Genomic DNA, 27663 nt, shown 5'->3' with positions numbered 1-27663 from the left:
CAGTCAGTGAGTTGCCTACCATAACGTATATAAACTTGTTAGGTGTTTGCTAATGCCTGGATTGCCTGAATTTTTCTCTCAGTCCTATTACACTTGGATTCTTTGATTTTTGATGTGTTTGGAGGCATGTCATTTAACTGCCTCCTGTAAAATTAAATGGTACTGTTACTACCCAGATTATCTATTGGGAGGATGTTATTATTTTATTTTACTTTTATTTTTTGTTAACTTTTTAAAAGTGTATTTATTTATTTTGAGAGAGAGAGAGAAAGAGAGAGAACAAGCAGGGTAGGGGCAGAGAGCGGGAAGAGAGAAAATCCCAAGCAGGCTCTGCGCTGTCAGCACAGAACCCAACACGGGGCTCAGACTCACCACCATGAGGTCATGACCTGAGCCAAAATCAAGAATCGGATGCTTAACCAACTGAGCCATCCAGGTGCCCCGGGGGGATATTATTTTTATTTTATTTTATTTTATTTACCTTTTTTTTTTTTTTTTTTAAATGTTTGTTTTGGGAGAGAGCGAGTGTGTGAGCAGGGGAGGGACTGAGAGAATCCCATGCAGACTCTGCACTGTTATTGCTGAGCCCAGTGCAGGGCTCTATCCCATGAACCATGAGGTCATGCCCTGAGCTGAAACCAAGAGTCAGACGCTTAACTGAGCCACCCAGGCCATCCATGGGGATATTATTTTTAAAGGAGATTATTAGTTTGGGGCCTCTGGCTGGCTCAGTCAGTAGACATGCAACTCTTGATCTCAAGGTCCTGAGTTTGAGCTCCATGTTGCATGTAGAGATTACTTAAAAAAAAAAAAGTTTAAAAAATTTAAAGAGATCATTAGTTATTTTAGTTTCTGCATATAAATGACACTCCATCCATTCACTTCTAAGCTGTTCAAGGGCAGGGAGTGTCGCCTGTTCACAGGTGTATCTTATGTACCTAGAATTGTGCTTGTCAGACTTAGGCACTTGGTGCTCATTTGACTGAATAAATGATTACATTGATTATCTTGTTTGTTTCATTTTTCAGAATTTGTTCAACAAACCAACAGGAATGAATTCTTCAGTAGTGCCCTTGTCTCAGGGCCAGGTAATTGTAAGCATTCCCACAGGTTCAACAGTGTCAGCAGGCGGGAGTAATACCTCTGCTGTCTCCCCCACCTCCATCAGTAGCTCTGCTGCAGCTGGCCTCCAGCGTCTTGCTGCCCAATCCCAGCACGTTGGGTTTGCACGAAGTGTTGTAAAACTCAAGTGTCAGCACTGTAACCGTCTTTTTGCCACAAAACCAGAACTTCTTGACTATAAGGTAAAGTATAGGATTCTGATAAAGGGTTTGAGTGTAAAATGGTCTATCTATAAAATCATTTCTAGCTTTTCATCTTTAAAAGTTATTATACTTGTTTTAAAATAAGAGGGAATAAAGGATTTCCAAAAGGTAAACCAAATGTTTCATTAGTACTTAATGATTATTTCTTTACAGGGTAAAATGTTTCAGTTCTGTGGCAAGAATTGTTCTGATGAATATAAGAAAATAAATAATGTAATGGCAATGTGTGAATATTGTAAAATTGAGAAAATTGTAAAGGAGACTGTGCGATTCTCAGGTGCTGACAAGTCATTCTGTAGTGAAGGTAAAGACAAGATCATCTTACCTACTGATCATGTTGGTCCTCTTAAAAGTAACTGATAATTTAAGCTGTTACTTTGTAAGTTTATCTGTTTTATCCATTGTGTAACAAAGCTTTTTGTTTTGTTTATACTTGGTTTGCTTTTTACTCAGCTAGTCCTTCATATCATATAGATGTTAAAATGAAGGAAAAGATTGTTGAAGTGTATTACGGAAGATGGTGGTGATGTGAAAAACATTTCATGTTTTTAGGTTGATAGGGATTCTTTTAGTTATTGGCGCTTATTTCTAAAGGTTACTCTTTTTTTTTTTTTTCAACGTTTTTTATTTATTTTTGGGACAGAGAGAGACAGAGCATGAACGGGGGAGGGGCAGAGAGAGAGGGAGACACAGAATCGGAAACAGGCTCCAGGCTCCGAGCCATCAGCCCAGAGCCTGACCTCGGGGCTCGAACTCACGGACCGCGAGATCATGACCTGGCTGAAGTCGGACGCTTAACCGACTGCGCCACCCAGGCGCCCCTGGCGCTTATTTCTAAAGAGAAACTTCTTAGGGGCACCTGAGTGACTCAGTCGGTTAAGTGTCTGACTTTGACTCAGGTCATGATCTCACAGTTTGTGAGTTTGAGCCCCTGCATCAGCCTCTTGGCTGTCAGTGTGGAGCCCGGAGCCTGCTTCAGATTCTGTGTCTCCCTCTGTCTGCCTCTCCCCTTGCTTGTGGGCACCCTCTAAATAAATAAGTAAGTAAGTAAGTAAGTAAGTAAATAAATAAATAAATAAATAAAAGCAAACATTTAAACATAAATAAATAGAACTTCTTACATTTTAGTAGCATCCTAAATTATATTTTTATTGTTTTATTTTTTATTTGTTTTTTTTTTCAATGTTTTTTATTTATTTATTTTTGGGACAGAGAGAGACAGAGCATGAACGGGGGAGGGGCAGAGAGAGAGGGAGACACAGAATCGGAAACAGGCTCCAGGCTCCGAGCCATCAGCCCGGAGCCCGACGCGGGGCTCGAACTCACGGACCGCGAGATCGTGACCTGGCTGAAGTCGGACGCTTAACCGACTGCGCCACCCAGGCGCCCCATATTTTTATTGTTTTAAATAGTCATTATATTTCTGAATATAATAGACAAATCAGTATGAGGTAGATTGTCTATTTCGATGACTTTTTTGTATGTTTAAAATGTTTTATTCTAAAACTGTACATGATTAACCTCCTAGACTATTGGCTTTCAAACCTTTTGACCACAACACAAAAGAAGAAATATATTTTACATTGTGACCCAGTACGTTATCACCTACCCAAGTAAAACAAAGTTTTAGGAAACAAAACTGACTTTTATTATATGTGATGCTCTGTAATATTTACTATCCTGTCCTATTTTGTTTGAAAAAGAAAATGATAGTATAGATTCTATAAATTGATCTCTTGGTCTACTAACTGGTAAGGATCCAAGTGTGAAAACATTGTCTTAGAGCATTTAAGTTTAAAGATGTAGGTACTTAATTAATTTTTTTCTAATGTTAATTTTATTTTTCCTGTTTTTAGGTTGCAAATTGCTTTATAAACATGACTTGGCGAAACGCTGGGGAAATCACTGTAAAATGTGCAGCTATTGTTTACAGACATCTCCCAAATTGGTACAGAATAATTTGGGGGGGAAAGTAGAAGAGTTCTGTTGTGAAGAATGCATGTCCAAATATACAGTTCTATTCTATCAGGTAATTAAAATTAATATCCTTGGGGTTTTTCAAATTAAGGCATACATTATTCCCTTCTTTTGTTCTTTAAAGTAGCATGAAGGGCAGTGTAATGATTTTAAAACTTTTAAGTATTAAATGTATTATGTTGTCCTGTGGTAAGATTATGTTGTCCTTAATGTAAGATTTAAGATGACTTTAATGTCACTGAAGTTATGTTCTTTTTGTTTTTAATTTCCTTGTAGAAGACGTATCAGTCTTAAGACATTAAAGAGTTTAAAATTAGCATTTTATCTATTTATTATTTAACTAAAATGAATTTGTCTTCTGAAGTTTTTGAAGAAGATAGGTTTTATTTTCATTTCACTATGTTTTTTAATTACTCTTTATTGGCATCTTTATAATGTGACTTTTTTTAAAATATTTTTTTTAATATTTATTTATTTTTGAGACAGAGAGAGACAGAGCATGAACGGGGGAGGGTCAGAGAGAGGGAGACACAGAATCTGAAACAGGCTCCAGGCTCTGAGCTGTCAGCACAGAGCCCGATGCAGGGCTCGAACTCACGGACCGCGAGATCATGACCTGAGCCGAAGTCGGACGCTTAACCGACTGAGCCACCCAGGAGCCCCTATAATGTGACTTTTAATATGTAGTGTAAATAATTTGAAAAATGATAAATGTTTACCATTTTAGGATGGTTTTCATTTTTATGTTCTAAATTCTAAGTTAATTTCCTCACTTGTTCTGTGTGAACTCCTTTTATTCTGTCAGACCAGAGATAGTTTGTATTTTACTCTTTTACTATCTTATTTCATTTTTAGATGGCCAAATGTGATGGTTGTAAGCGACAGGGTAAACTCAGTGAGTCCTTGAAATGGCGAGGAGAAATGAAACATTTCTGTAACCTGCTTTGTATCTTGATGTTCTGTAATCAGCAAAGTATGTGTGACCCACCTTCACAAAACAATGCAGGTAAAATTAAACTTTATAGTCTTTGATCAGTACCAGGGACCAACTACTGTTCTACAGATTGGGAACTTTAAACAGTTGTTAATAATTTCATGAAATGCAAATTTCACTCTGTTCAAATGACATTAACATTTGAATCCCTTTTTGTTTAACATCTTAGATTAAAGCTTTGTAGAAAGGAGTTCATTTAGTTTTCTCTGAACATTTTGAATGAAATAAACTCTGTAAGAACTATGGGACAGAATGGCAGTTAATATTTTGTAATGGGTATATACACCTTGACTTCCTTAAACAAGGATTTGAGAGAGTAACAAAGGACAGAATATAAATCACATGGCCTTTTAAATACACCACATGTGTAGTTTTACAAGAGAAAATACATGGAATACTTCTAATTTTCACTAATTAAAAAAGAGGGAAAAAAAAACCCCAGTTAATCCTAACGTGATTCTTTGCTCTGACAGAATTTAACTTTACTGAAAGCATTGCTTAACCTCCTTGAGATGTTGGTTTCTATGTATGTGCATATAAATTACATGAGGTCTTTTTATTTTTGTTTATTTAATCAGCAAGTATTTCCATGGTGCCAGCTGCTTCAGCAGGGCCCCCATCTCTAAGAAAAGATTCAACTCCAGTTATAGCCAATGTGGTATCATTAGCCAGTGCTCCTGCTGCTCAGCCCACAGTGAATTCTAACAGTGTCTTACAAGGTATGTCTGACTTGAAAGCATTTATCTAGCCTTTTGAGGTTCTGTCTTTTTTCCATCACTGGTCATTTTCAAATATTTGACACATTTATATTATGAGCGGTGGCTCTCTGTGGGCTGTTGGGCACTAAACAATGTTTTCGTCCCTTTTTCTCACGTGATACTTTAGATGCTAGTCTTCCCATGAATTAAGATAATACCTGTTTTTATTTTGAGGTTTTGTGTCTGTTATCCCACCATCAGCTTTAAATGCTACTGTTTATGTTTAAATAATTGTGCAAGATCCTAAATATTTATTTTAATTTATATCAGGTGCAGTTCCAACAGTAACAGCGAAAATCATTGGGGATGTAAGTTTTATTCTTTTAACTGGTATTGCTACTGTGTTTATTTTCCAGTTTTGTACAGTATGAATATGTCTATGCTAATTTTCCATGCTTTATTCTTTATTATGTAAAATAATTTTCATAAGCTCATAACCTTTGTTTAGGAATAAGATATTCTGGTTATTTATTGATTGATTCATATTGTGGTTATTTAATTAGGTCTTTTTTTTTTTTTTTTTTTTTTTTAATTTTTTTTCAACGTTTTTTATTTATTTTTGGGACAGAGAGAGACAGAGCATGAACGGGGGAGGGGCAGAGAGAGAGGGAGACACAGAATCAGAAACAGGCTCCAGGCTCCGAGCCATCAGCCCAGAGCCTGACGCGGGGCTCGAACTCACGGACCGCGAGATCGTGACCTGGCTGAAGTCGGACGCTTAACCGACTGCGCCACCCAGGCGCCCCTTAATTAGGTCTTTAATGTACTTTGATTTCTTTGAATACTTGCTATCTCTGCATAGTTACTGAAGGCTATTTTTGTTGGTTTGTTTTTGTTGTTTTTAATAGTAGATAATAAAATTTTACAGAATTCAGGCATAAAGGTATTTGGGACATTTTGTAATGTAGTCAGATTGTAAATAAAGTATTTATAAAATACAGTTTGTTTCCACCCAGAGCAGATTATCCTTAAGTAAGCACTCTTTTTTTTTTCCTCAATAATTTTGCTTTGTTTCTTAGAAGAAAATTAATAGGAGAAAAACTTACGACTAGAACAGTAGCAGTTCTGAAGTGTTTCCTGGTCTGTTAGATAACTTTCACATCATCTTTTTTTAGGTTACTTAAATGATCATAAGTGTTTATGTTATTTCTAGTTATCTTGAACCTAAGTCTTTTAAGACTCAACTCAGTCAGGAAATAACAGTTCTCATTTTAAACATAGCCAGATTGACCAGCAATGTCTTATAATAGAAATAGCATTTTTCTTGGTAAATAGAATTGGTAATTAGATACATTCAGAGTCAGTATATAGTTATCAAAATACTCTTATATAGCTATTGGTATTTCAGGAATATTGTATTTCTTACATATTTAGTTGAATATTTATGTTCTTTGTCTTCCATGTAATTCCAATATAGTGTTTCTTTTGAAATTATTGTATTTCTTCTAATTAATGATAAGCTTTTGAAACCTCTTTGGTTTCTGATTTTTTTTCTAGGCAAGTACACAAACAGATGCTCTGAAACTGCCACCTTCCCAGCCCCCAAGACTTTTGAAGAATAAAGCTTTATTGTGTAAACCTATCACACAGACTAAAGCCACTTCTTGCAAACCACATACCCAAAACAAAGAATGCCAGACAGGTATGTTCCTTGCACTTCCTTCCTATATATATATATATATATATATATAATGCGAGATTTGCTTACATTAACTGAGTGCCTATTCCCTGGGTGATGTGTTTGATTGCTTATGTACATCACCCAGTTGCATCCTCATGACTTTTCCTGTCAGTTAGGTATTTTCACCCTCTGAAAATTAAGTTATGCCAAAGAGAAGGTAGTTAATTGATAATACCATACTGTGAACACTTCATTTTCTTTTGTTAATGACAGTGTAATTTTATGGAATAAGGGTAGACTTTGGAATTATATAGACAGGCTCTTAATAGGAGTTGTAGTTTCATAGAGGATCCTTATGTTTGAACTTTTCTGCCCTCTATATCAAATAAAGGTTTTTGGTGGGGGCGGGGGGGGCTTTCTTTTCTTTTGAATTGCCATCCCTAAGCAAAATCCTCTAATCTACTTTTCTGGATGCTGGTGTGGTGCAGTCCTCTGATCTTTTCAGCTCACCTCTCCTGGCCTGGAATCTCTGCCCTGCAGACGATCTGGGCTGAGGATGATTGGGACCCCATATTCTTGGCCTACCAATCCTGCAGTAGGGCTACTGCACCCTATGGGTGGCAGCTGGGTGGACAAAGGGAGACTCCAGCCTGTCAGCTGTACTCACCAGGAAATTAAACTTTTCAATATGGAGTTGGAGGGAATGAGAAATGATGGTGGCCAGCCCCCTGGTGAGATATGGTAACCCTTGTTTGGGAACTGAAGAAATAGGATCCCATTCCTCCTGGCCACACCTACCCAGAGCAGAGCTTCTGTCAAGTTGAGCTGGCTGAGCTGGGGTATGGAGTAAGTAGTGGAGCACATGTCATAGATTCCCACTATTCTTACTGTATTTAGGTAGATTTTCTCAAATAAATGTCTCTCTATTTGCTGTATTCCCTTAGGACAATTTGTAAAGAATTTAAGTGGTTGGGTTTTTTTTGTTTGTTTGTTTTTTTAAATGTTTTTTGAGAGACAGAGCACAAACAGGGGAGGGGCAGAGAGAGAGGGAGACACAGAATCTGAAGCAGGCTCCAGGCTCAACTCTGTCAGCACAGAGCCCACTGCAAGGCTCAAACTCAAGAACTGGGGGATCATGACCTGAGCTGAAGTCAAATGCTTAACTGATTGAGCCATCCAGGCGCCCCTGAGGTTTTGCATTTCTTAAAGCCCCCATGGACCACATTGAATAGTAATGTTATAGATGACTTCAGCCTATATTTGTGTTGTAGTTAATAGTGACTTACTTAGTATTATGTAGCTTGGTTATCAGACATCTCTAATCCGGTGATTTTATTTTTATTTTTATTTTTTGTGTATAGTTGAAACACACAGTTACATTAGTTTTGGTGTGTACAGCTTAGAGATTTGACAAGTTTATACATTATGCTGTGCTCTCTACAAGTATAGCTACCATCTGTCCCCATCATATCGCTATTACAGTATCATTGACTGTATTACTTATCCTCTGCTTTTTATTCCTGTGACTTACTCATTCCATAATTTGGAGACTTCTATCTCCCTCTCCCCCTCACCCATTTTGCCCAGACCCCTATCGACAGGTAATTTAAAAAAAAAAAATTTTTTTTTTTTAATTTACATCCAAATTAGTTAGCATATAGTGCAACAATGATTTCAGGAGTAGAGTCCTTAGTGCTCCTTACCCATTTAGCCTGTCCCCCCTCCCACACCCCCTCCAGTAACCTTCTGTTTGTTCTCCATATTTATGAGTCTCTTATGTTTTGTCCCCCTCCCTGTTTTCATATTATTTTTGTTTCCCTTCCCTTATGTTCATTTGTTTTCGTCTCAAAGTTCTCATATGAGTGAAGTCATATGATATTTGTCTTTCTCTGACTAATTTCACTTAGCATAATACCCTCCAGTTCCATGCATGTAGTTGCAAATGGCAAGAATTCGTTCTTTTTGATTGCCAACTAATATTCCATTGTCTGTATATACCACATCTTCTTTATCCATTCATCCATCGATGGACATTTGGGCTCTTTCCATACTTTGGCTATTGTTGATAGTGCTACTATAAACATGGGGGTGCATGTGCCCCTTCAAAACAGCACATCTGTATCCCTTGGATAAATACCTTAGTAGTGCAATTGCTGGGTCATAGGGTAGTTCTATTTTTAGTTTTTCGAGGAACCTCCATATTGCTTTCCAGAGTGGCTGTACCAGTTTGCATTCCCATTGACAGGTAATTTTTAATGTACACTAGACCATGGTAAAATTGATCCAATATTATTTCCTACCTCTAACCCTACTCAACTTGTCAGCTTTTCACTTCTTCTCACTAGCATTACCTTTCTCTTACATTAATGGTTTTATAATCATCTAGGGTATTTTTCTGGCACATAGAAAGGACCCTGTAGGATACCTGTTAAACACTGGATGAATTCTCCATCCTTCTCACTTAGTTTCCCTATTCTCATTTAGGTTTCTAAGTTCTGTTTCATCTTTTTAATACCTTAGAATATGTGTATGTGGCTCACTTGCCTGGGTGGCTCAGTTAGTTAAGCATCCCACTTTGTCTCAGGTCATGATCTCACAGTTCAAGCCTCGCATCAGGCTCTCTGCTGATAGCTCAGAGCTTGGAGCCTGCTTCAGATTCTCTCTCCCTTCCTCTCTGCCCCTCCCGTGCTCGTGCTCTGTCTCTCTTTCTCTCAAAAATAAGTAAACATTAAAAAAAAAAAAAAAAAGTTTAAAAAAAAGAGAAAATCTGCTTGTATGTATTTATTCATTTTTGTAGGTATCATAACCACCCTAGTCCAGGTCCTCATCATCTTCATTGTATGTACATACTTCAATTGCCTGCTCCTTTTACACTTCATATACTTTTTATTCCATACTAAGATGGCCTCCAAATTAATCTTTTTTAGTGACCTTTTCATCATATTACTCTGTGCTAACAGATCTGCAGTAACTCCACACTATCTACTAGAAATGATTTTAAAAGTTCATTATAGGGGTGCCGGGGTGACTCAGTCGGTTAAGCATCCGACTTTGGCTCAGGTCCTGGTCTCGCAGTTCATGAGTTTGAGCCTCACATCAAGCTCTCTGCTATCAGCGTGAAACCCACTTTAGATCCTCTGTCTGCCTCTTTCTCTGCCCCCTCCCCCCAGAATACATAAACATTTATTTTCAAGTTCATTATAGCTTCACAAAAATGGCCCTATTTAATCTCATCTTTAACATACCTTTCTTATTCATGTTAGCAGTTTTCTGTAACCCTCTTCTAAGATAATTGTTCCAGTTCTTTACATGCATTAATCCACATTATATCCTTCATTCATTGTATCCTCATATCATGGCTCATTGTTTTGTTGCCTGCTTTTTATCTTTGCTATACTCAAACCTTTCTTTGCTAGTTTAGTTATTTCTTCTTTGGACTGCCAGTGTCATAGATTACACTTTTGAACTATAGGTCTGTGTGCTTTAAAAAGTTTTTTTTAATTATAATTCTTTGGAACTGTAAATCCCCATTGCTTTTTAAAAAATTTATATTCAGATGTTTCTAACCCTCTTTGTTTTGTTTTTTTTAATTTATTTATTTTTCATTAGAAGACACTCCAAGTCAGCCCCAGATCATTGTGGTGCCAGTTCCCGTACCAGTGTTTGTGCCCATACCTCTTCATCTTTATACTCAGTATGCACCAGTCCCATTTGGAATTCCAGTTCCCGTGAGTAATCATGTAGAGATGAAGGCTGATTTAGTGCACATTTTCCTCAATTAAAATGTTACAGCTCAATTTAAAAACTCTTCACTTTTTGGTAAAAAAGTGTTTGGCTCTTATCATATTACTGTATTACTTAATATGGAGTATATTAAGGGCTGTTTGTATTTATACCCTGCCTTCTCAGAGAATGCTATGATACAGCCTTTTTATAATGTTCCATACACAATAAGACCAATTAAATAGAAAAAGGTCAGACATGTGTATGTGTGTTAAAATTCTAGAGTCTAACAAGGGTGAAAAAATAAATACTGTGATTTATATTATTCTCACTATTTTAAAAAATGTGTTCATTTTGTATTGGAAATATATTTTTCCTTGGTGAATTCTTTTTAATGTTTATTTATTTTTGAGGCAGAGAGAGAGACAGAGCATGAACGGGGGAGGGTCAGAGAGAGAGAGGGAGACACAGAATCCGAAGCAGGCTCCAGACTCTGAGCTGTTAGCACAGAGCCCGACGCGGGGCTCGAACTCACGGACCATGAGATCATGACCTGAGCCAAAGTCGGACGCTTAACCGACTGAGCCACCCAGGCGCCCCTTTCCTTGGTGAATTCTTAAGGAAAATAGTTGTGTGAAACTGAAAATGTTAAGCAAGAAATACAATCAGAAACTAGTGTGTATTAGATAACCTATTTTAGATGAGTTAGAAACACATTTTGTTGACTATCCAGAAAAGCACTTATTTGAATTTTGATTTAAATGGCTGTTGTCTTATAAAAACAAACTAGCAAGACTATTTTAATCATTAGCAATAGAAATATCTGAATTTGTTCATTATTTTAGTGCTTAAATCATGTGACAAATAATAGTTTTGATGACAAACCTGTTCCCAAGAAACTGTCCTCGGTCTTTTAGATGCCTGTCCCTATGCTTATTCCATCCTCGATGGATAATGAAGATAAAGTCACCGAAAGTATTGAAGACATTAAGGAGAAGCTTCCTTCACATCCATTTGAAGCTGATCTCCTTGAGATGGCAGAAATGATTGCAGAAGATGAAGAGAAGGAGAAGACTCTATCCCAGGGAGGTTAGTATAATTGTAAAGTAAAGAAAGAAAGAAAACACACAAATTTTCAGGTAGCTCAAGTAATTTTAAGTATTGGGTAGTCAAGATATTTCTAAAAGCTTTATTTGTGTTTAAATACCGAATTTGTTAAACTTGTTGATACCTCTGAAACTTCTTTCCTTTTTATGAAATTATATATCTATAGTCAATACAGTTTTTAGTTCTTAATGATTCCAGAAAAATTGCCTGTAAATCCATTTTCATGATTATTTTCTAACTTCATTCCTGTATTCAAAGCCATGATCCCCATGTAAGAATTCTTAGTATATAATAATCAGCATGTTCATAGAAGGTAAATAGAATATTATGATAGAAAACCATTTGGCTCAAAATAACCTATAGATAAATCCCCCTCTGTGGGGTGGAATAACAATAAGAACAGTAGTTATGTGCTTACATACTGTAGGCATGTCCTAAATGCACTGTGTGCATTGCCTCATTTAACCTTTACAACAGCCCTATGAGGAAGGTACTGTTTACTTTAGATTCCTCATTTGGAAAAATAGGATATCCTATTTGCCCTGGTTGTGCAATCAGGAAGTGACGGAACTAGAGGTTGAATTCAGGTCTGTCTTCCTCCAAAGTTGGTGATAGTAACCAATACTAGCAGGACACATCCAGAAAGGTTTCTGGCCTTAGCACTTTCTTGATTTTGGGATATAAGAAGACATAGAGAAAATTGTGTTTGGATAGTCAAAATATACCAAGGCCTTTTCCTGTATCACTGATGAGTCAAGAAATTATTTTTTCTTGACAATTTTTTTCTTTTTTTATTGATGGTTTTTACAAAGCTAAGGTTTAGATTTTTGCATAATAAATGCTGGGTGATTTTCTGAGTACTGTAACTTTTTTTTTTTAACATTTATTTTAGAGAGAGAGAGAGAGAGAGAGAGAGAGGGAGAGAGAGAGAGGGAGAGAGAGAGAGATAGTGCACAAGTGGGGGAGGGGCAGGGAGACAAGGAGACATAGAATCCGAAGCAGGCTCCAGGCTGTGAGCTGTTAGCATAGAGCCCAATATGGGGGCTCGAGCCCAAGAACTGTGAGATCATGACCTGAGCCAAAGTCAAATGCTTAGCCAAGTGAGCCACCCAGGCACCCCAAACACTGTAGCACTTTTTTAAAAAAAGTATCAACATTCCTCTAGTGATGCCATTAAGTTTTAAAATCATAATATTGTCAGAGTTGCATAAAAAGGTTATTTGTTACTATTCTACTGTTTCTGGTCTCATTTTGGTCTGTAGTGTATAATCTCATAATTCTGACCCATTTATATGTAGATTTTAATGTCTTAGAATGTTGCCCCTTATGCTTGATCTTATAATTTCTGATATTTAGTTTGGAAGTTTAGCAATTCATGAAAACAAACCTCATTTTAAGTTGGCTTTCCACTCACATTAACAGTTTACATTTTGGGGTGCCTGGGTGGCTCAGTTGGTTGAGCATCTGACTTTGGCTCAGGTCATGATCTCATAATCATGAAGGAGATTCTGTGTCTCCCTCTCTCTGGGCCCCTCCATTGCTTGCTCTCTGTCTCTCTCAAAAATAATAAACATTAAAAAAAAATAGTTAACATTTTTTAGGTGCTTCCTCTGAACAAATATTGTGACTTTCTCTTAACCTAAAAATTGAGTCAGACTGAAAAAATTTTTTAAAACTAAGCTTTAAGACAGATAGTTGTAATCACTAGAGGGTAAGTAAAATCTAATGGTTTAGAAACATAAAGGAGGGAGAAATTTATTCCTCCTGAAGAGAACTGGCTAATTTATGTTTGATTTCAGAGAAAAGAAGCTGTAGTCCTGGGTTTTAAAAAGCGTTTTGTTTTGTTTTTTACTTTGAATCCTTAAGCTCTTTACTTTTATTTTTTAAAATTAAACAAAAACTTAATGTTTATTTACATTTGAGAGAGAGAGCGAGAGAGAGAGCGCGCGTGCATGGGAGAATGGTAGTGGGAGAGGGAGACAGAATCTCAAGCAGGCTCCAGACTGAGCTGACAGCACAGAGCCCAATGCAGGGCTCAAGCCCATGGGCCACGAGACCATGACCTGAGCCAAAGTCAGATGCTTAATCTACTGAGCCACCTAGGCGCCCCTAAAACCTTAAGCACTTTAGTTTTAAAATAGTTAATTGATAGAACTGTGTTTGGTTTCATTCATGTGCTGATTGTTCATGTAACTTGTATTTATATTCTAAGTCTAGTGACTTCTCAGTGTAGTGTTAAGATATATTCTGGGAGGAAAAAGCAATTCAAAGCATATTTGTCAGTTTGTAAATAAATTATGTATGTGTGTGTGTTTCATGGTAAAAAATAAATTCAGAAAGCACAGGAGTGTATGGGGTGCCTGGGTGGCTCAGTTGGTTGAGCGATTGACTTCGGCTCAGGTCATGATCCCACGGTTTGTGAGTTTAACCCTGCGTTGGGCTCTGTGCTGACAGCTCAGAGCCTGGAGCCTGCTTCAGATTCTGTGTCTCCCTCTCTCTCTGCCCCTCCCCCACTCATGCTCTGTCTCTGTCTCAGAAATAAATAAACATTAAAAAAAAAAAGAAAGCACAGGAATGTAAATCTAAAATAAAAGTCCCTCTTGACATGACTTCTCTTGTACTGCTACCTTAGAAATATAAACACTGTTAGGGGTTATAATTTAATTGCATTTATCACTAATGCCTATTTTTATTAATGAATTATTCTTTCTGCATATGAAGTCTATTTTTATTTAAGTTTATTTATTTTCAGAGAGGGAGAGAATGAGTGGGGGAGGGGCAGAGAGAGAGGGGAACAGAGGATTCTAAGTGGGCTCTGTGAGCTCAGTGTGGGGCTTGAACTCATGAACCATGAAATCATGACCTGAGCCAAAGTTGGATGCTTAACCGATTGAGCTACGCAGGTGCCCCTGCATATGAAGGCTATTTTTTTAGCATTCCCTAGTATGATTCATTTATATAATGTAGTCATTTCATTTGAGATGCAGTTTGCTTTGTGAATACATGTAAGTTCTTTAATTATGTGCTTCTTTCCCCTTAGGATCCCAAACTTCTGAACAGGAGCTCTTTTTAGATACCAAGATTTTTGAAAAAGGTTTGTAATTCTACATATATTTTAGATCTTAGAAATATTATTCTCAGTCATAGAAACCATAAAGTATTAGTATTCTTGGATTTAATATTTGTATTTTTAGCTATTCGTAAGGGGCATCAGATGTCTATAATTGTATGCTAATGTGTAATGAGAATAATTAAAGGTAACTCAGATACTGGTTTTAAGGATTAATTAAAATAATGCTTTGGGCGCCTGGGTGGCGCAGTCGGTTAAGCGTCCGACTTCAGCCAGGTCACGATCTCGTGGTCTGTGAGTTCGAGCCCCGCGTCAGGCTCTGGGCTGATGGCTCGGAGCCTGGAGCCTGTTTCCGATTCTGTGTCTCCTCTCTCTCTGCCCCTCCCCCGTTCATGCTCTGTCTCTCTCTGTCCCAAAAATAAATTAAAAAACAACAACAACAACAACAAAAAAAAAACGTTGAAAAAAAAAATAATGCTTTAAAGTGTTTACCAAGAATATGAAGCCAGTTTTGTGAGGCTGGTGAAGAAATTACTTCATCTTTTGAGTGTACCTACTTAAATCAGCAGGTATATCTTGGTTTTGTTATTCAGGGGTTCGGGAGGGCTTCTGAGCATGTATAGGGTCCATCTCATTTTGAGCATTTGTTTGTTTTCTGTATATTTCAGACCAAGGAAGTACATACAGTGGTGATCTTGAATCAGAGGCAGTATCTACGCCACATAGCTGGGAGGAAGAGTTGAATCATTATGCCTTAAAGTCAAATGCTGTGCAAGAGGCTGATTCAGAATTGAAGCAGTTCTCAAAAGGGGAAACTGAGCAGGATCTGGAAGCAGATTTTCCATCAGGTTTGTGCAACATAAAATACTCTTGGTTTTAGAAGATTGGTAGAACTCTGAATTGACATCATGAAGCAGTTATACTGTCTGATAACCTAAGGCACAAATGGTCTCTACCTTTGAAGGTTAAATAATAAAGTGGTAAATTTTTTTTAACCTTTCACACTGTAATCTTGCAGGAGGTTTCCTTCATCATTAGTGAAGTTTTTATTTAAATGCTATATCCACCTTTTTTGATCATAGAAAAATAATATAGTGATGATTACCTGATATTTTCTCCCCCAAAGTCTCTATATAATTCTGTGAGTTATTTATATCATAATATGCTTTCTGCTTATTATTAATAGAATCCTTTGACCCACTGAATAAAGGACAGGGAATCCAGGCACGTTCCCGAACAAGACGACGGCACAGAGATGGCTTCCCTCAGCCCAGACGAAGAGTAAGCAGTAGCTTAAATTTTTCTAGCGTTTTCTTTGGCGTTTATTCTTGCTGTTTACAAAGCTCTGTAACAGCCATCGTCCCAGTATTCCGTATATTGTTTTACACAACCTTGTATTTTTATGCCTTTATTTTGTTTCTTATAATCAAGAACGATATCTTTTGGATATTTTAAAGGGATGTGTAAACCTCATGTTATGGTAGTAGAGGTACTGAGACAAGTCTCCCAGCACAGCACTGGGCAAATGCTTAGTATGTGGTTGTTATTATGTAGCTGCTCAGATGTTTCTTGTGAATGTCATGGTCTGTATCACCATTATACCTTTTCCAGCTGGTAGAAGGGTAACCAGGCAAGTTTACAGTTTCCTGGTGGATTGTTTGTTACTCTGTTTTGTTACTCACTTGTATTACAGAAAATCATTCAGGATTCAGTAGGAATTGATGAGCTCCTGAGCATATATTTTGAGTCACGGCCCAGGCTTCAGCCATATAGACCCAAGAAAAGACAGCATTCCTGCCTCTCTAAATAGCATATGATACCACACCTGTGTATGTGCCACATAATCACGAAATTTTTATAGATTTATAAAACTTTATAAATGTATTTGTGTTGCACTTGATTAACTTAAATAAACAATATTTGGCAGACTACTGCTGTTACAAAAAAAAAAATTATCTTTTACTTTATATTTCTTCTACCATGCTCTCTTTGTTTTTAAAATTAAGGATGTTTTTGTTCTGTTTTACTTTAAAAAACTTTTTAAAATCCTCATTGTACACTTTTTTTTTTAAATCTCTAAATTTAGCCTTTTTTACATATAATAATGAAGTTTATTATTTTATATAATATAGTATAATAGTGAAATTCACTTGGACATTTTCTCATATTGACAGGGCTTTCCCACACTAAAATTAAAAGAATAATGGCCTTATATTTTTTTTAATTAGCTCTGTTGAGTTATAATTGCATCTAAAAGCGCATAAATTTAAAAAAAATTTTTTTTAATGTTTAGTTTTGAGAGAGAGACAGAGACAGTGAGCAGGGGAGGGGCAGAGAGAGAGAGCTAGAGACACAGATCTGAAGCAGGCTCCAGGCTCTTAGCTGTCAGCAGAGCCTGTTGCTGGGCTCGAACTCACAAATCATGAGATCATGTCCTGAGCAGAAGTCAGATGATTAACCAACTGAGCCACCCACGCACCCCTAAAAGTTCATAAATTTTAAGTGTAATATTTGAGGGGCTCTGTCAGATATATTAAGTATGTAACTACCATCACAACCATAACTCTTCCACTGTACTGAACGCTCCCTGAGACCTTTTGTAGTCTGTCCTTTCCAGTTCCACCGATCCGCTCTGCAGATTGATGTAAAATGGTACCTCTTTGCTTTTTCTGTAATTTCATATAAATGGAGTTTTGTGATTTGTCGTCTTCCCTGTCTGGCTTCTTTCACTTAGCATAATGGTTTTGAGATTCATCTGTGTTGTTCCATGTATCAGTAAGGCCATTCATTCCTTTTTATTTCTGAGTAGCATTTCATCGAATGGACAAACCATAGTTTGTTTAACAGTTGATGGTAATTTGAGTTATTTCCAGTTTGGTGCTATTTCAGATATACTACTGTGAACATTTTAATATAAATCTCTGTGTGAACATATAGTTTCATTTGAGGAAAAATACCCAGGAGTGGGATTGCTGGGTCTTATTATATGTGTATTTTTAACTTTGTAGGAAAGCTATCAAACTGTTTTCCAGGGTAGTAAATGTATTGATTTGAATTCCCACCAGCAGTGTATGAGTTCCAATGTGCTCCATGACTTTGCTAATACTTGGTATTTTTAATTTTAACATTCTAGTGAATGTGTAGTGGTATCTCACTGTGGCTTTAGTTTATACTTACCTAATGACTGATGATGTTGGATATCTTTCCATGTGTATATTTGTTATTCTTGTATTTTCTTTGGTATGGTGTCTATTCAAAACTTTTGTAAATGTTTTTTAAAAAACTACCTTATTATTATTTTTTAAGTATTTACTTTGAAAGAGAACGAGAGCCAGTGTATGTCAAGCAGGGGTAGGGGTGCAGAGAGAGAGGGAGAGACAATCCCAAACAGGCTACTCACTGTCAGTGCAAAGCCCAATGCAGGGCTTGATCTCATGACCTGTGAGATCATAATCAAAATCAGGAGTCAGGATGCTCAACCAACTGAGCCACCCAGGTGCCCCTCTTGCACATTTCTTTTATTGGGTTGTTTGCCTTCTTACTGAGTTGTAAGTGTTCTTTATCATGGATGTAATTATTTTCTCAAACTGACTTTTGCTTCTATGCTGTTTTTTCTTTATTTTCTTAATGGTGAAGAACAGAACTTTCTGAATTTGTGAAAGTCCACTTTCATCAATTTTTAATTTTTTTATTATTCATGCTTTTTAGAATTCCATGTAAAAGTCTTTGCTTAACCTGTGGCAACTAAGATATTATCTTATGTTTTCTTCTGGTTTTATATTTTAGATTTTATGTGTCTCTGATTCATTTTAAGATGATTTTTATATATGAGTTCAGGCAAGCGTCAAGGTTATTTTTTGTATGTGGTGTCCCACTGTTTTAGTACCATCTGGGAAAATGCTGTCCTTTTCCTTATTGAATTATACTTCTATTAACATCAGCCAACTGTATATATGTCCGTCTGTTTCTGAAACTGTATTCTGCATTGATTTATATGTGTATTTTAATACAGTACCAACTGTTTTGATTATTGTAGCTTTACAGTGAGTGTTGAAATGAGGAGTATAAGTCCTCCAACATTGTTGTTCATTTTCAAAATTGTCATTCGTATATCCATATAAATTTTAGAATCATTTGCCAATTTTTATAAAAAAGACTGCTGGAAATTTGGGGCTGTTCTGAATCCAAAGATCAATTTGCATAAAATTGCAATTTTGAGCTGTTCAATCTATGAAGATTATGTTTTTCTCCTTTATTTAGATCATCTTTAATTTTTCTTAGCAATGTTTTATATGTTTTATTGTTCAAGTCTCATACTTTTTATCTAATAAGTGTTTAAAATTTATTTTGACCCTGTGTTAAGTATTATTTTTATTTAAAAATTTTCTAATGTTTATTTTTGAGAGAGAGAGAGAGAGAGAGAGAGAGAGCGCTTGCACATGAGCAGGGGAGGGGCAGAGAGAGAGGGGTCAGAGGATCCGAAACGGGCTCTGTGCAGACAGCAGTGACCCCGATTCAGGGCTCATACTCATGAACTGTGAGATCATGACCGGAGCCAAAGTTGGACACTTAACCAGCTGAGCCACCAGGTGCCCCAAGCAGTATTATTATTATTTTTTTTTTAACTTTTTTTTTAATGTTTATTTATTTTTGAGACAGAGAGAGACAGAGCATGAACGGGGGAGGGTCAGAAAGAGAGGGAGACACAGAATCTGAAACAGGTTCCAGGCTCTGAGTTGTCAGCACAGAGCCCGACACGGGGCTCGAACTCACGGACCGCGAGATCATGACCTGAGCCGAAGTCGGACGCTTAACTGACTGAGCCACCCAGGCGCCCCAGCAGTATTATTTTTAATTTCATTTTCTAATATTCCTCATTGTCATATAAAGATAGAGATTACTTTTTCTGTATAGAGTTTATGTATTGTGATTTTGCTCAAAATCTTTAGACTTTTCTACGTGGACAATCATATTATTTGCGAATAAAAATTGTTTTACTCTTGGGGTGCCTGGGTGGCTCAGTTGGCTAAGCGTTCAACTTTGGCTCAGGTAATGATCTAAATCATGAGTTCGAGCCCTGCATTGGGCTCTATGGTGACAGCTCAGAGCCTGGAGCCAGCTTCAGATTCTGTGTCTCCCTCTCTCTCTGCCCATCCCCACTCATGCTCCATCTCTCTCTCAAAAATGAATAAATGTTAAAAAAAAAAAAAAAGATTGTTTTAGTCTTTCCTTTCTAATCTTAATGCCTCTATTATTTTATTTATTTATTTTTAATTTAATTTAATTAATTAATTTATTTTTGGATATATTGCACTAGCTAGGCTCTTTAGTACAATGTTGAATATTAGTGGTGAAAGCAGGTCTTCATGTCTATTCTTAATCTTAGGACAAGTGTTCAATCTTGCAGTGTTGTTTTTTAAAGATTTTATTTTTAAGTAATCTCTACACTGAACATGAGGCTCGAACTCATGATCCCAAGATCGAGAGTGACACGCTCTACCCAATGAGCCACCTAGGTGCCCCTCAGTCTTACAGTATTAAGTATGATATTACTTGTGGGTTTCTCCTAGTTGTCCTGTGTCAGGTCCAGGAAGTTCTCTTCTGTTTTTAATTTGCTGAGAATTTTTATCATGATTGTGTTGTTGAATTTTGTCAGGTGGTTCTCTTGTATTTATTGCAATGATCATCTGGTTTTTCTTTTTGAGTCTATTAAAATGATGACATACAGGGGCACCTGGGTGGCTCTGTGTGTTAAGCATCTGACTCTTGATTTTGGCTCATGTCATGATCTCATTTTGTGAGTTTGAGTTGTGAGTTCAAGCCTCATGCTGGGCTCCACACTGACAGTGGAGAACCTGCTTGGGATTCTCTCTCGTGCTTCCTCTGCCCCTCCCCTTGCTTGTGCATGTGTTCTCTCTCAAAATAAACTTAAGAAGAAATTTAAAAATGATGATACATATTAATTTTTTGAATGATAAGCTAAGTTTGCATTTGTGGGATGTACCTTTCTTCTGACATATTTATTCATATATATATATATATATATATATATATATATATACACATATATATTTTTTTTTTAATTTTATTTTTTTTTAATCTACATCCAAATTAGTTAGCATATAATACAACAGTGATTTCAGGAGTAGATTCCTTAGTGCCCCTTACCCATTTAGCCCATCCCCTCTCCCACAACCCCTTGAGTAACCCTCAGTTTGTTCTCCATATTTATGAGTCTCTTGTCCGCCTCCCTGTTTTTATATTATTTTTGTTTCCCTTCCCTTATGTTCATCTGTTTTGTCTCTTAAAGTCCTCATATGAGTGAAGTCATATGATTTTTGTCTTTCTCTGACTAATTTCACTTAGCATAATACCCTCCAGTTCCTTGCATGCAGTTGCAAATGGCAAGATTTCATTCTTTTTGATTGCCAAGTAATACTCCATTGTATATATATACCACATCTTCTTTTTTTTTTTTTAATTTTTTTTTCAACGTTTTTTTATTTATTTTGGGGACAGAGAGAGACAGAGCATGAACGGGGGAGGGGCAGAGAGAGAGGGAGATACAGAATCGGAAACAGGCTCCAGGCTCCAAGCCATCAGCCCAGAGCCTGACGCGGGGCTCGAACTCACGGACCGTGAGATCGTGACCTGGCTGAAGTCGGACGCTTAACCGACTGTGCCACCCAGGCGCCCCTATACCACATCTTCTTTATCCATTCATCCATTGATGGACATTTGGGCTCTTTCCATACTTTGGCTATTGTTGATAGTGCTGCTATAAACATGGGGGTGCATGTGCCCCTTCAAAACAGCACACCTGTATCCCTTGGATAAATACCTAATAGTGTAATTCCTTGGTTGTAAGGTAGTTCTATTTTTAGTTTTTTAAGGAACCTCCATCCTGTTTTCCAGAGTGGCTGCACCAGCTTGCATTCCCACTGACCATGCAAAAGAGATCCTCTTTCTCTTCATCCTCGCCAACATCTGTTGTTGCCTGAGTTGTTAATGTTAGCCATTTTGACAGGTGTAACGTGGCATCTCATTGTGGTTTTGATTTGTATTTCCTTATGAGTGTGCCCTTTTATTATTTCTTTTATTTTTCTTACTTTGGGTTTTAATGTGGTCTACTTTTTCTAGTTTCTTTTTTTTTTTTTTTTTTTTACGTTTATTTATTTTTGAGACAGAGAGAGACAGAGCATGAACGGGGGAGGGTCAGAGAGAGAGGGAGACACAGAATGTGAAACAGGCTCCAGGTTCTGAACAGTCAGCACAGAGCCCGACGCGGGGCTCGAACTCACGGACCGCGAGATCATGACCTGAGCCAAAGTCGGACGCTTAACCGACTGAGCCACCCTGGCGCCCCAACTTTTTCTAGTTTCTTAAGATAAAGCTTAGATTATTGATTTTAGACTTATTTTTCATAGACACATTTTAATACCATAAATGTCATTGTAAGCTTTAGCACTGGGAAAAAAATGCTTGGTTTTTGTTTTCACTGACGTTCAAAATATTTTCTAATTGCATTTGTGGTTTCTTCTTTGACCATGAGTATTTATAAATGTGTTGGTTAATTTCCAATTTTTGAGCATTTTCTTAATATTGTTCCACTACTGGTATCTAGTTTAACTTGATTATAGTTAGAGAATTTATGGAGGCTTGTTTTTTATCCCAGAATATGATCTACTCTTGTTTTTCATGAAATAGACCTGAATGGTAAAAATGGTTGTTCATACCTCACTGGGTGGGTCCAGTATCTGGAATATAGTGAGTATTTAAGTGTTAGTAATCATTACAGTTCTGCATTTAACTCTCTTTTTTTCTTTTCCCATATGGATTGGATTAATCTCTAAAGCTTCTTTCTAGCGTTAAGAATTCTGAATCTTTAGGATCTAACAAAAATTGCATATTCTGTAAATTTATTCCCTTCTCTCTTTGAGAGCTTGTTTCTTAAAGATTCGAAACTAAATGTTATATTTTATAAACTTTTGGAATTCTTACAGGGACGGAAGAAGTCTATAGTGGCTGTGGAGCCCAGAAGTCTTATTCAAGGAGCCTTTCAGGGGTGCTCAGTGTCTGGGATGACACTGAAATACATGTACGGGGTAAATGCCTGGAAGAACTGGGTTCAGTGGAAAAATGCCAAGGAAGATCAGGGGGATCTGAAATGTGGCGGTAAATACACAGCATGAATTTGTATCTTAAGGTGGTTGGGAGGATAGAGTGCAAGTCATTAATCTACACAAAAGGGATGCATACTAGGTCAAAAATCCCATAAAACTTTGGTTTTGTCCTACCTTAAAATTTTTCCCATTTTTATTTAACTTCTTATTTCTTTTTTCTCCTTGTCAGGTGTTGAACATGCTGCATCTAGCCCATGTTCTGACCCTTTAGGAAGTGCTCAAGACCATGTACTCTCTCAAGAATCCTCAGAGCCAGGCTGTAGAGGTAAAGATCATTTCTCTGCTTGTAATCTGAATTTTCTGAATCACTTTTAATATTATTGTCAATTGTAAATTTGTAAATGGAATATTTAATATTTGAAGTCTTATGGTAAAAGAGAGAAATTAATATCCTACTCTCAGTTATAAAGAGCACAAGCTCTATAAAGGTAAGGTTGTACGGGCATGATTTCATTATGCAAAGATGAGGAATTTTGTTCCTTTTTCCAACACTATGAGGGTGGCTCAAATCTGCCTTCTTGAGCTCTGTATCTGTAACCTAACCCACATGGAACTTCTGTTGTTGGTGTTGGTGTTAAGAAAAGTACCTGGAAAAGCCTTGCCTCTTCTGTAGAAATTTTTCCTAGTAACAAGCTCTGTGAGACTGGGTGCTGGGAAATTTAGAACCCAATAAACACTTCACGTAGAACAACAGTGTATAATTTTAGAGCCCACATTAACTCCCCCACTGCCCCTGCCTTGGTTTTGAAATTCCTATTCTAAACTTTTGTTTTCATTTTATATTTTCCTTTTTTATTATCTTTGTTTTATGTAATATACTTACTATAATCTTTGTGGAATGAGATAGGGCAGGAATGGATGAGTATGTCCTTGTCACTAGATTTTTTTTGCCTCTTTCCATCTATACCTTCTATCTAACAACTGAGTAGTTGCATGCACTCTTGGCTTCACCTCAGTCTATCCTCCTGGCTTTTAGTTAGTGGCTGCTGTGGTCTGTGACTCATTCAGTTCCTACAGATCAAGTGTAATCTCTACAGAGTGATATAAGTATACTCCTCTTATGGAGGTTTATTGGTCGCTTTACCAACCACTTTGAGCCACAGCACTCTTTGTTTTAAAAAAGAAAGAAGGATAATGAGAATGAAGAGGTAATACTATATTAGACTACCAGCCCTAAATGCAATAGCCACAGGGGATGCCTACTCATTTTTGCTACTCGTTCATCAAAAAAATACTTACTGAATTTATGTGCTAGGTGGTTAGTAGACATAGTGGTTAGGTGCTTTGGTGAAAAGGTCAAACATGGTCCTTGCCCTCTGAGCCACCACTTTTACCTTTTGCAAAATCATTTCAGGGGAACTCAAGTGTATCTTTGCAAACATGCAGTGTTGTCTCAATATAGATGAGCAGTGACTAGAAAGAGTGTTTCAATTCTAATCTGAATTGAAGTAGGATCTCTACTGAAGTAGTATCTCTACAAATCAAATTGGGTAACTCCCAAAATTAATTCAGTTCTTAGTTGATTTCAAAGCCTTAATATGCTATGTGAGGTTTACCATGATCTGCTTCCATCTGCCCTTCTTGATTTTCTCCGGTACATCTAAATCCCCTGAACCTTTTCATTTTTTGTGTATTCCAGCATTTCTAAGGACATGACATTTTTATATGTTATTTAAGTGTTCTATATGCACATAAATCTGAGTTAGAGAAAGTTAAACAGCATTTTAATGCAGATATTCCCAGAACCTTTCATAAGCCTTTTATATACCATTGTGAATTCTTTAGAGGCAAATATAATATGCTGCTGTTTTCCAAATTTATCAGATCTTAGAAACCCGAGTTTGTCCAGCTCTCATATTGCTAGTATTTTGTGGAATATGCTTTGGGAAAATTTTTTACATCCTCAGATTGGAATTCTTTATTCACCTGTGTAATTCTTCTTCACCTTTCAAGGTCTGGCATTAGTATCACATCCTCCAGAATCTCACCTGACCCTTCCCTGTTGGATGTTCCTTATTTGCTTTCCTAGAATCCTTCTTAAATAAAACCTCTGTCATAGCACCTGGTACTACATTGTTTTCATTTCTTTAATTGAAAAAGCCCTGAGAGCTGGATTTGTCTGTAATCCATGTATTCACCAGTGTTCACTGCAATGCCTGGGGGCACATTAGTGGTCAGTGTTTTTTAGTGAATAAAGTTGTGTTACTGTGTTTCTTATAAGTTAATATTTCAGATGTTTTCTACCTTTCCATAGTCCGTTCTATCAAGCTGAAGGAAGATATTCTGTCCTGCACTTTTGCTGAGTTGAGTTTGGGTTTATGCCAGTTTATCCAAGAGGTGCGGAGACCAAATGGTGAAAAATATGATCCAGACAGTATCTTATACTTGTGCCTTGGAATTCAGCAGGTATCAAATTCAGTAATTGTTCTAAAATGTATTGCATTTTTAATAATTCTCATAGAACTTATGATTCAAACTGAAAAACTATAGTGTGTATTGGTTGTTTGGTGTTACTTTTATATTCTGTTCTTAATGAACCACTGACCCTGAGTTAAAAGTCTTGATCATATAGTCTTTTGTAAGCCAAATTGAGACTCTTTGTAGAATAACAGAAAATGAGGATGGTGCATTTAATTATTAAATGGACAAAAAAGGCAAGAATAGCCAACTCACAAAAAAGTAATATAGGTGAATATGTATATATATGTATGTACTTTAAATGCATATTAAAATAACAGGTTACCATTTTTTGTCTATCACATTAGCAAGAATAAAATAATTGTAACACTTATTGTTGATAGGACTTCTATGAGGAGGGGATTTGCCTTCATAGCTAGTGATAATTAGTATACACTTGAACATATGTTTCAGGAATATTTTTGAATGTTCATACTTTTTTTTTAAATTTTTTTAACATTTATTCATTTTTGAGAGGGAGAGAGAATGTGAGCAAGGGAAGGGCAGAGAGAGAAAGAGACTGTGAAGCAGGCTCCAGGCTCCGAGCTGTCAGCACAGAGCCCGACGCAGGGCTCGAACCCACGAACCGCGAGATCGTGACCTGAGCCAAAGTAGGACGCTCAACCAACTGAGCCATCCAGCACACCAAATATTCATACTCTTTCACCAAGTAATTCCCTTTTTGGGAGTCTGTCAAAGCTAGATATTAGTGTTATGTTTATATCAAAGCTAGATAGAGTGTTATGTTTAAGTAAATTATAGTATATTTATAAAGTATATTACATAACCAATAAAAATTGTTTACAAAGTAACTTCTAGTAACATAAAAATATTAATATTAGGGGCACCTGGGTGGCTCAGTCGGTTGGGCGTCCGACTTCAGCTCAGGTCATGATCTCACAGCTTGAGTTCGAGCCCTGCATCAGGCTCTGTGCCAACAACTCAGAGCCTGGAGCCTGTTTCAGATTCTGTGTCTCCCTCTCTCTCTGCCCCTCCCCTGCTCATGCTCTGTCTCTGTCTCAAAAATAAATAAAAACATCAAAAAAATTAAAAAATATATTAATATTAAAGCACTAAATGAACAAAATGAGAGTACGAATACATGTTAACACACAGTGATTTAAAACCCAATCATATAAATACATAGTAAAATGAAATGCACCAAAAAAATGTTGACAGCAGTTATCGTGGTTATCATCTTAGGGTGGTAGTGCCCTGGGTATTGTTGACTTTTCTCTGTTTGCCAAATTTTCTTCCAGTTGTATGATGGGGGAGGTGGGTTCTTTTATTTAGGCATTTATTCTTAAAGTTTATTTTTTAATTATAAAAGTAGTTTGTGCTCACTGTAATTGTTAAAACAGTGAGGCATTTAAGGAAAATTTTATCTACTTCCATTCCCAGTCTCTGAGGTAACCAGTATTGTAACATCTGTCATTCATGTACCTTCTTCTGTGCTATACATTTATGCATTTATTCTTATGCATTATGCATTTATACATTTATTCTTGTTTTGCTTACTGTTTAGCCAAATAGAGCTCATACCATACACATTTTTTTCAGCTTACTTCTTTTTAAATTTAAATGTTTATTATTTTGAGAGAGAGAGTATGCACACAAGCAGGGGAGGGGCAGAGAGAGAGAGAGAGACAGAGAGAGAGAGAGAATCCCAAGCAGGCTCTGCTCTGTCAGTGTAGAGCCTGATGGAGGTTTCAATCTCATGAACCATGAGATCATGACGTGAGCTGAAATCAAGAGTCCAATGCTTAATCTCCTGAATCACCCAGGCGACCCCTGCAGCTTATTTTTTCCAATCTGTTTGTCCCTCCAGATGAATATAAATGAAGTTTCTTCCTTTATACAGAAAGCTGCATAATACTGCAGAGTATGAATATACCAGTTATTCACCATTTTTTCTTTTGGACATTCAGGTTATTCCCTTCTTTTTTTTTTTTTTTTAATTTTTTTTTTTTTTAAATTTACATTCAAGTTAGTTATATAGTGCAACAGTGATTTCAGGAGTAGATTCCTTAATGTCCCTTACCCATTTAGCCATTTAGCTCATCCCCCCTCCCACAACCCCTCAGTAACCCTCTGTTTGTTCTCCACATTTGAGTCTCTTATGTTTTGTCCCCTTCCCTGTTTTTATTTTATTTTTGATTTCCTTCCCTTATGTTCATCTGTTTTGTATCTTTAAAGTCCTCATATGAGTGAAGTCATATGATTGTTGTCTTTCTCTAATTTCGCTTACCCTCTAGTTCCCTCTAGTTCTAGCTACCCTCTAGTTCCATCCACGTAGTTGCAAATGGCAAGAATTCATTCTTTTTGATTGCCATTTAATACTTCATGTGTGTGTTTGTGTGTGTGTGTGTGTGTGTGTGTGTGTGTGTGTGTGTGTATATATGTGTGTGTATATATATATATATATGTATATCTATCTCACATCTTCTT

General features: G+C 36.8%; 1 protein-coding gene across 7 annotated transcripts in view; it reads left to right on the top strand.

The window, feature by feature from the left end:
* ZMYM4 (zinc finger MYM-type containing 4) overlaps positions 1-27663 on the top strand; it is a 150209-nt gene that overhangs the window by 105559 nt on the left and 16987 nt on the right. For all 7 annotated transcript variants that reach the window (XM_058718098.1, XM_058718100.1, XM_058718105.1 and 4 more), the window contains 15 exons: positions 1029-1304; positions 1479-1629; positions 3182-3354; positions 4158-4308; positions 4875-5015; positions 5325-5362; positions 6552-6696; positions 10285-10403; positions 11316-11487; positions 14546-14599; positions 15244-15423; positions 15762-15856; positions 22579-22750; positions 22928-23023; positions 25013-25164. In XM_058718098.1, coding sequence (XP_058574081.1) covers positions 1029-1304; positions 1479-1629; positions 3182-3354; positions 4158-4308; positions 4875-5015; positions 5325-5362; positions 6552-6696; positions 10285-10403; positions 11316-11487; positions 14546-14599; positions 15244-15423; positions 15762-15856; positions 22579-22750; positions 22928-23023; positions 25013-25164 — 2115 coding nt within the window. The remainder of the gene's footprint in view (positions 1-1028; positions 1305-1478; positions 1630-3181; positions 3355-4157; positions 4309-4874; positions 5016-5324; positions 5363-6551; positions 6697-10284; positions 10404-11315; positions 11488-14545; positions 14600-15243; positions 15424-15761; positions 15857-22578; positions 22751-22927; positions 23024-25012; positions 25165-27663) is intronic.

This window comes from Neofelis nebulosa, chromosome 2 (assembly GCF_028018385.1).
Source record: "Neofelis nebulosa isolate mNeoNeb1 chromosome 2, mNeoNeb1.pri, whole genome shotgun sequence".
NCBI classification, from domain to species: Eukaryota; Metazoa; Chordata; class Mammalia; order Carnivora; family Felidae; genus Neofelis; species Neofelis nebulosa.
The sequence above is the reverse complement of the archived record's forward strand: the minus strand, read 5'-3'. Positions and strand labels throughout refer to the sequence as shown.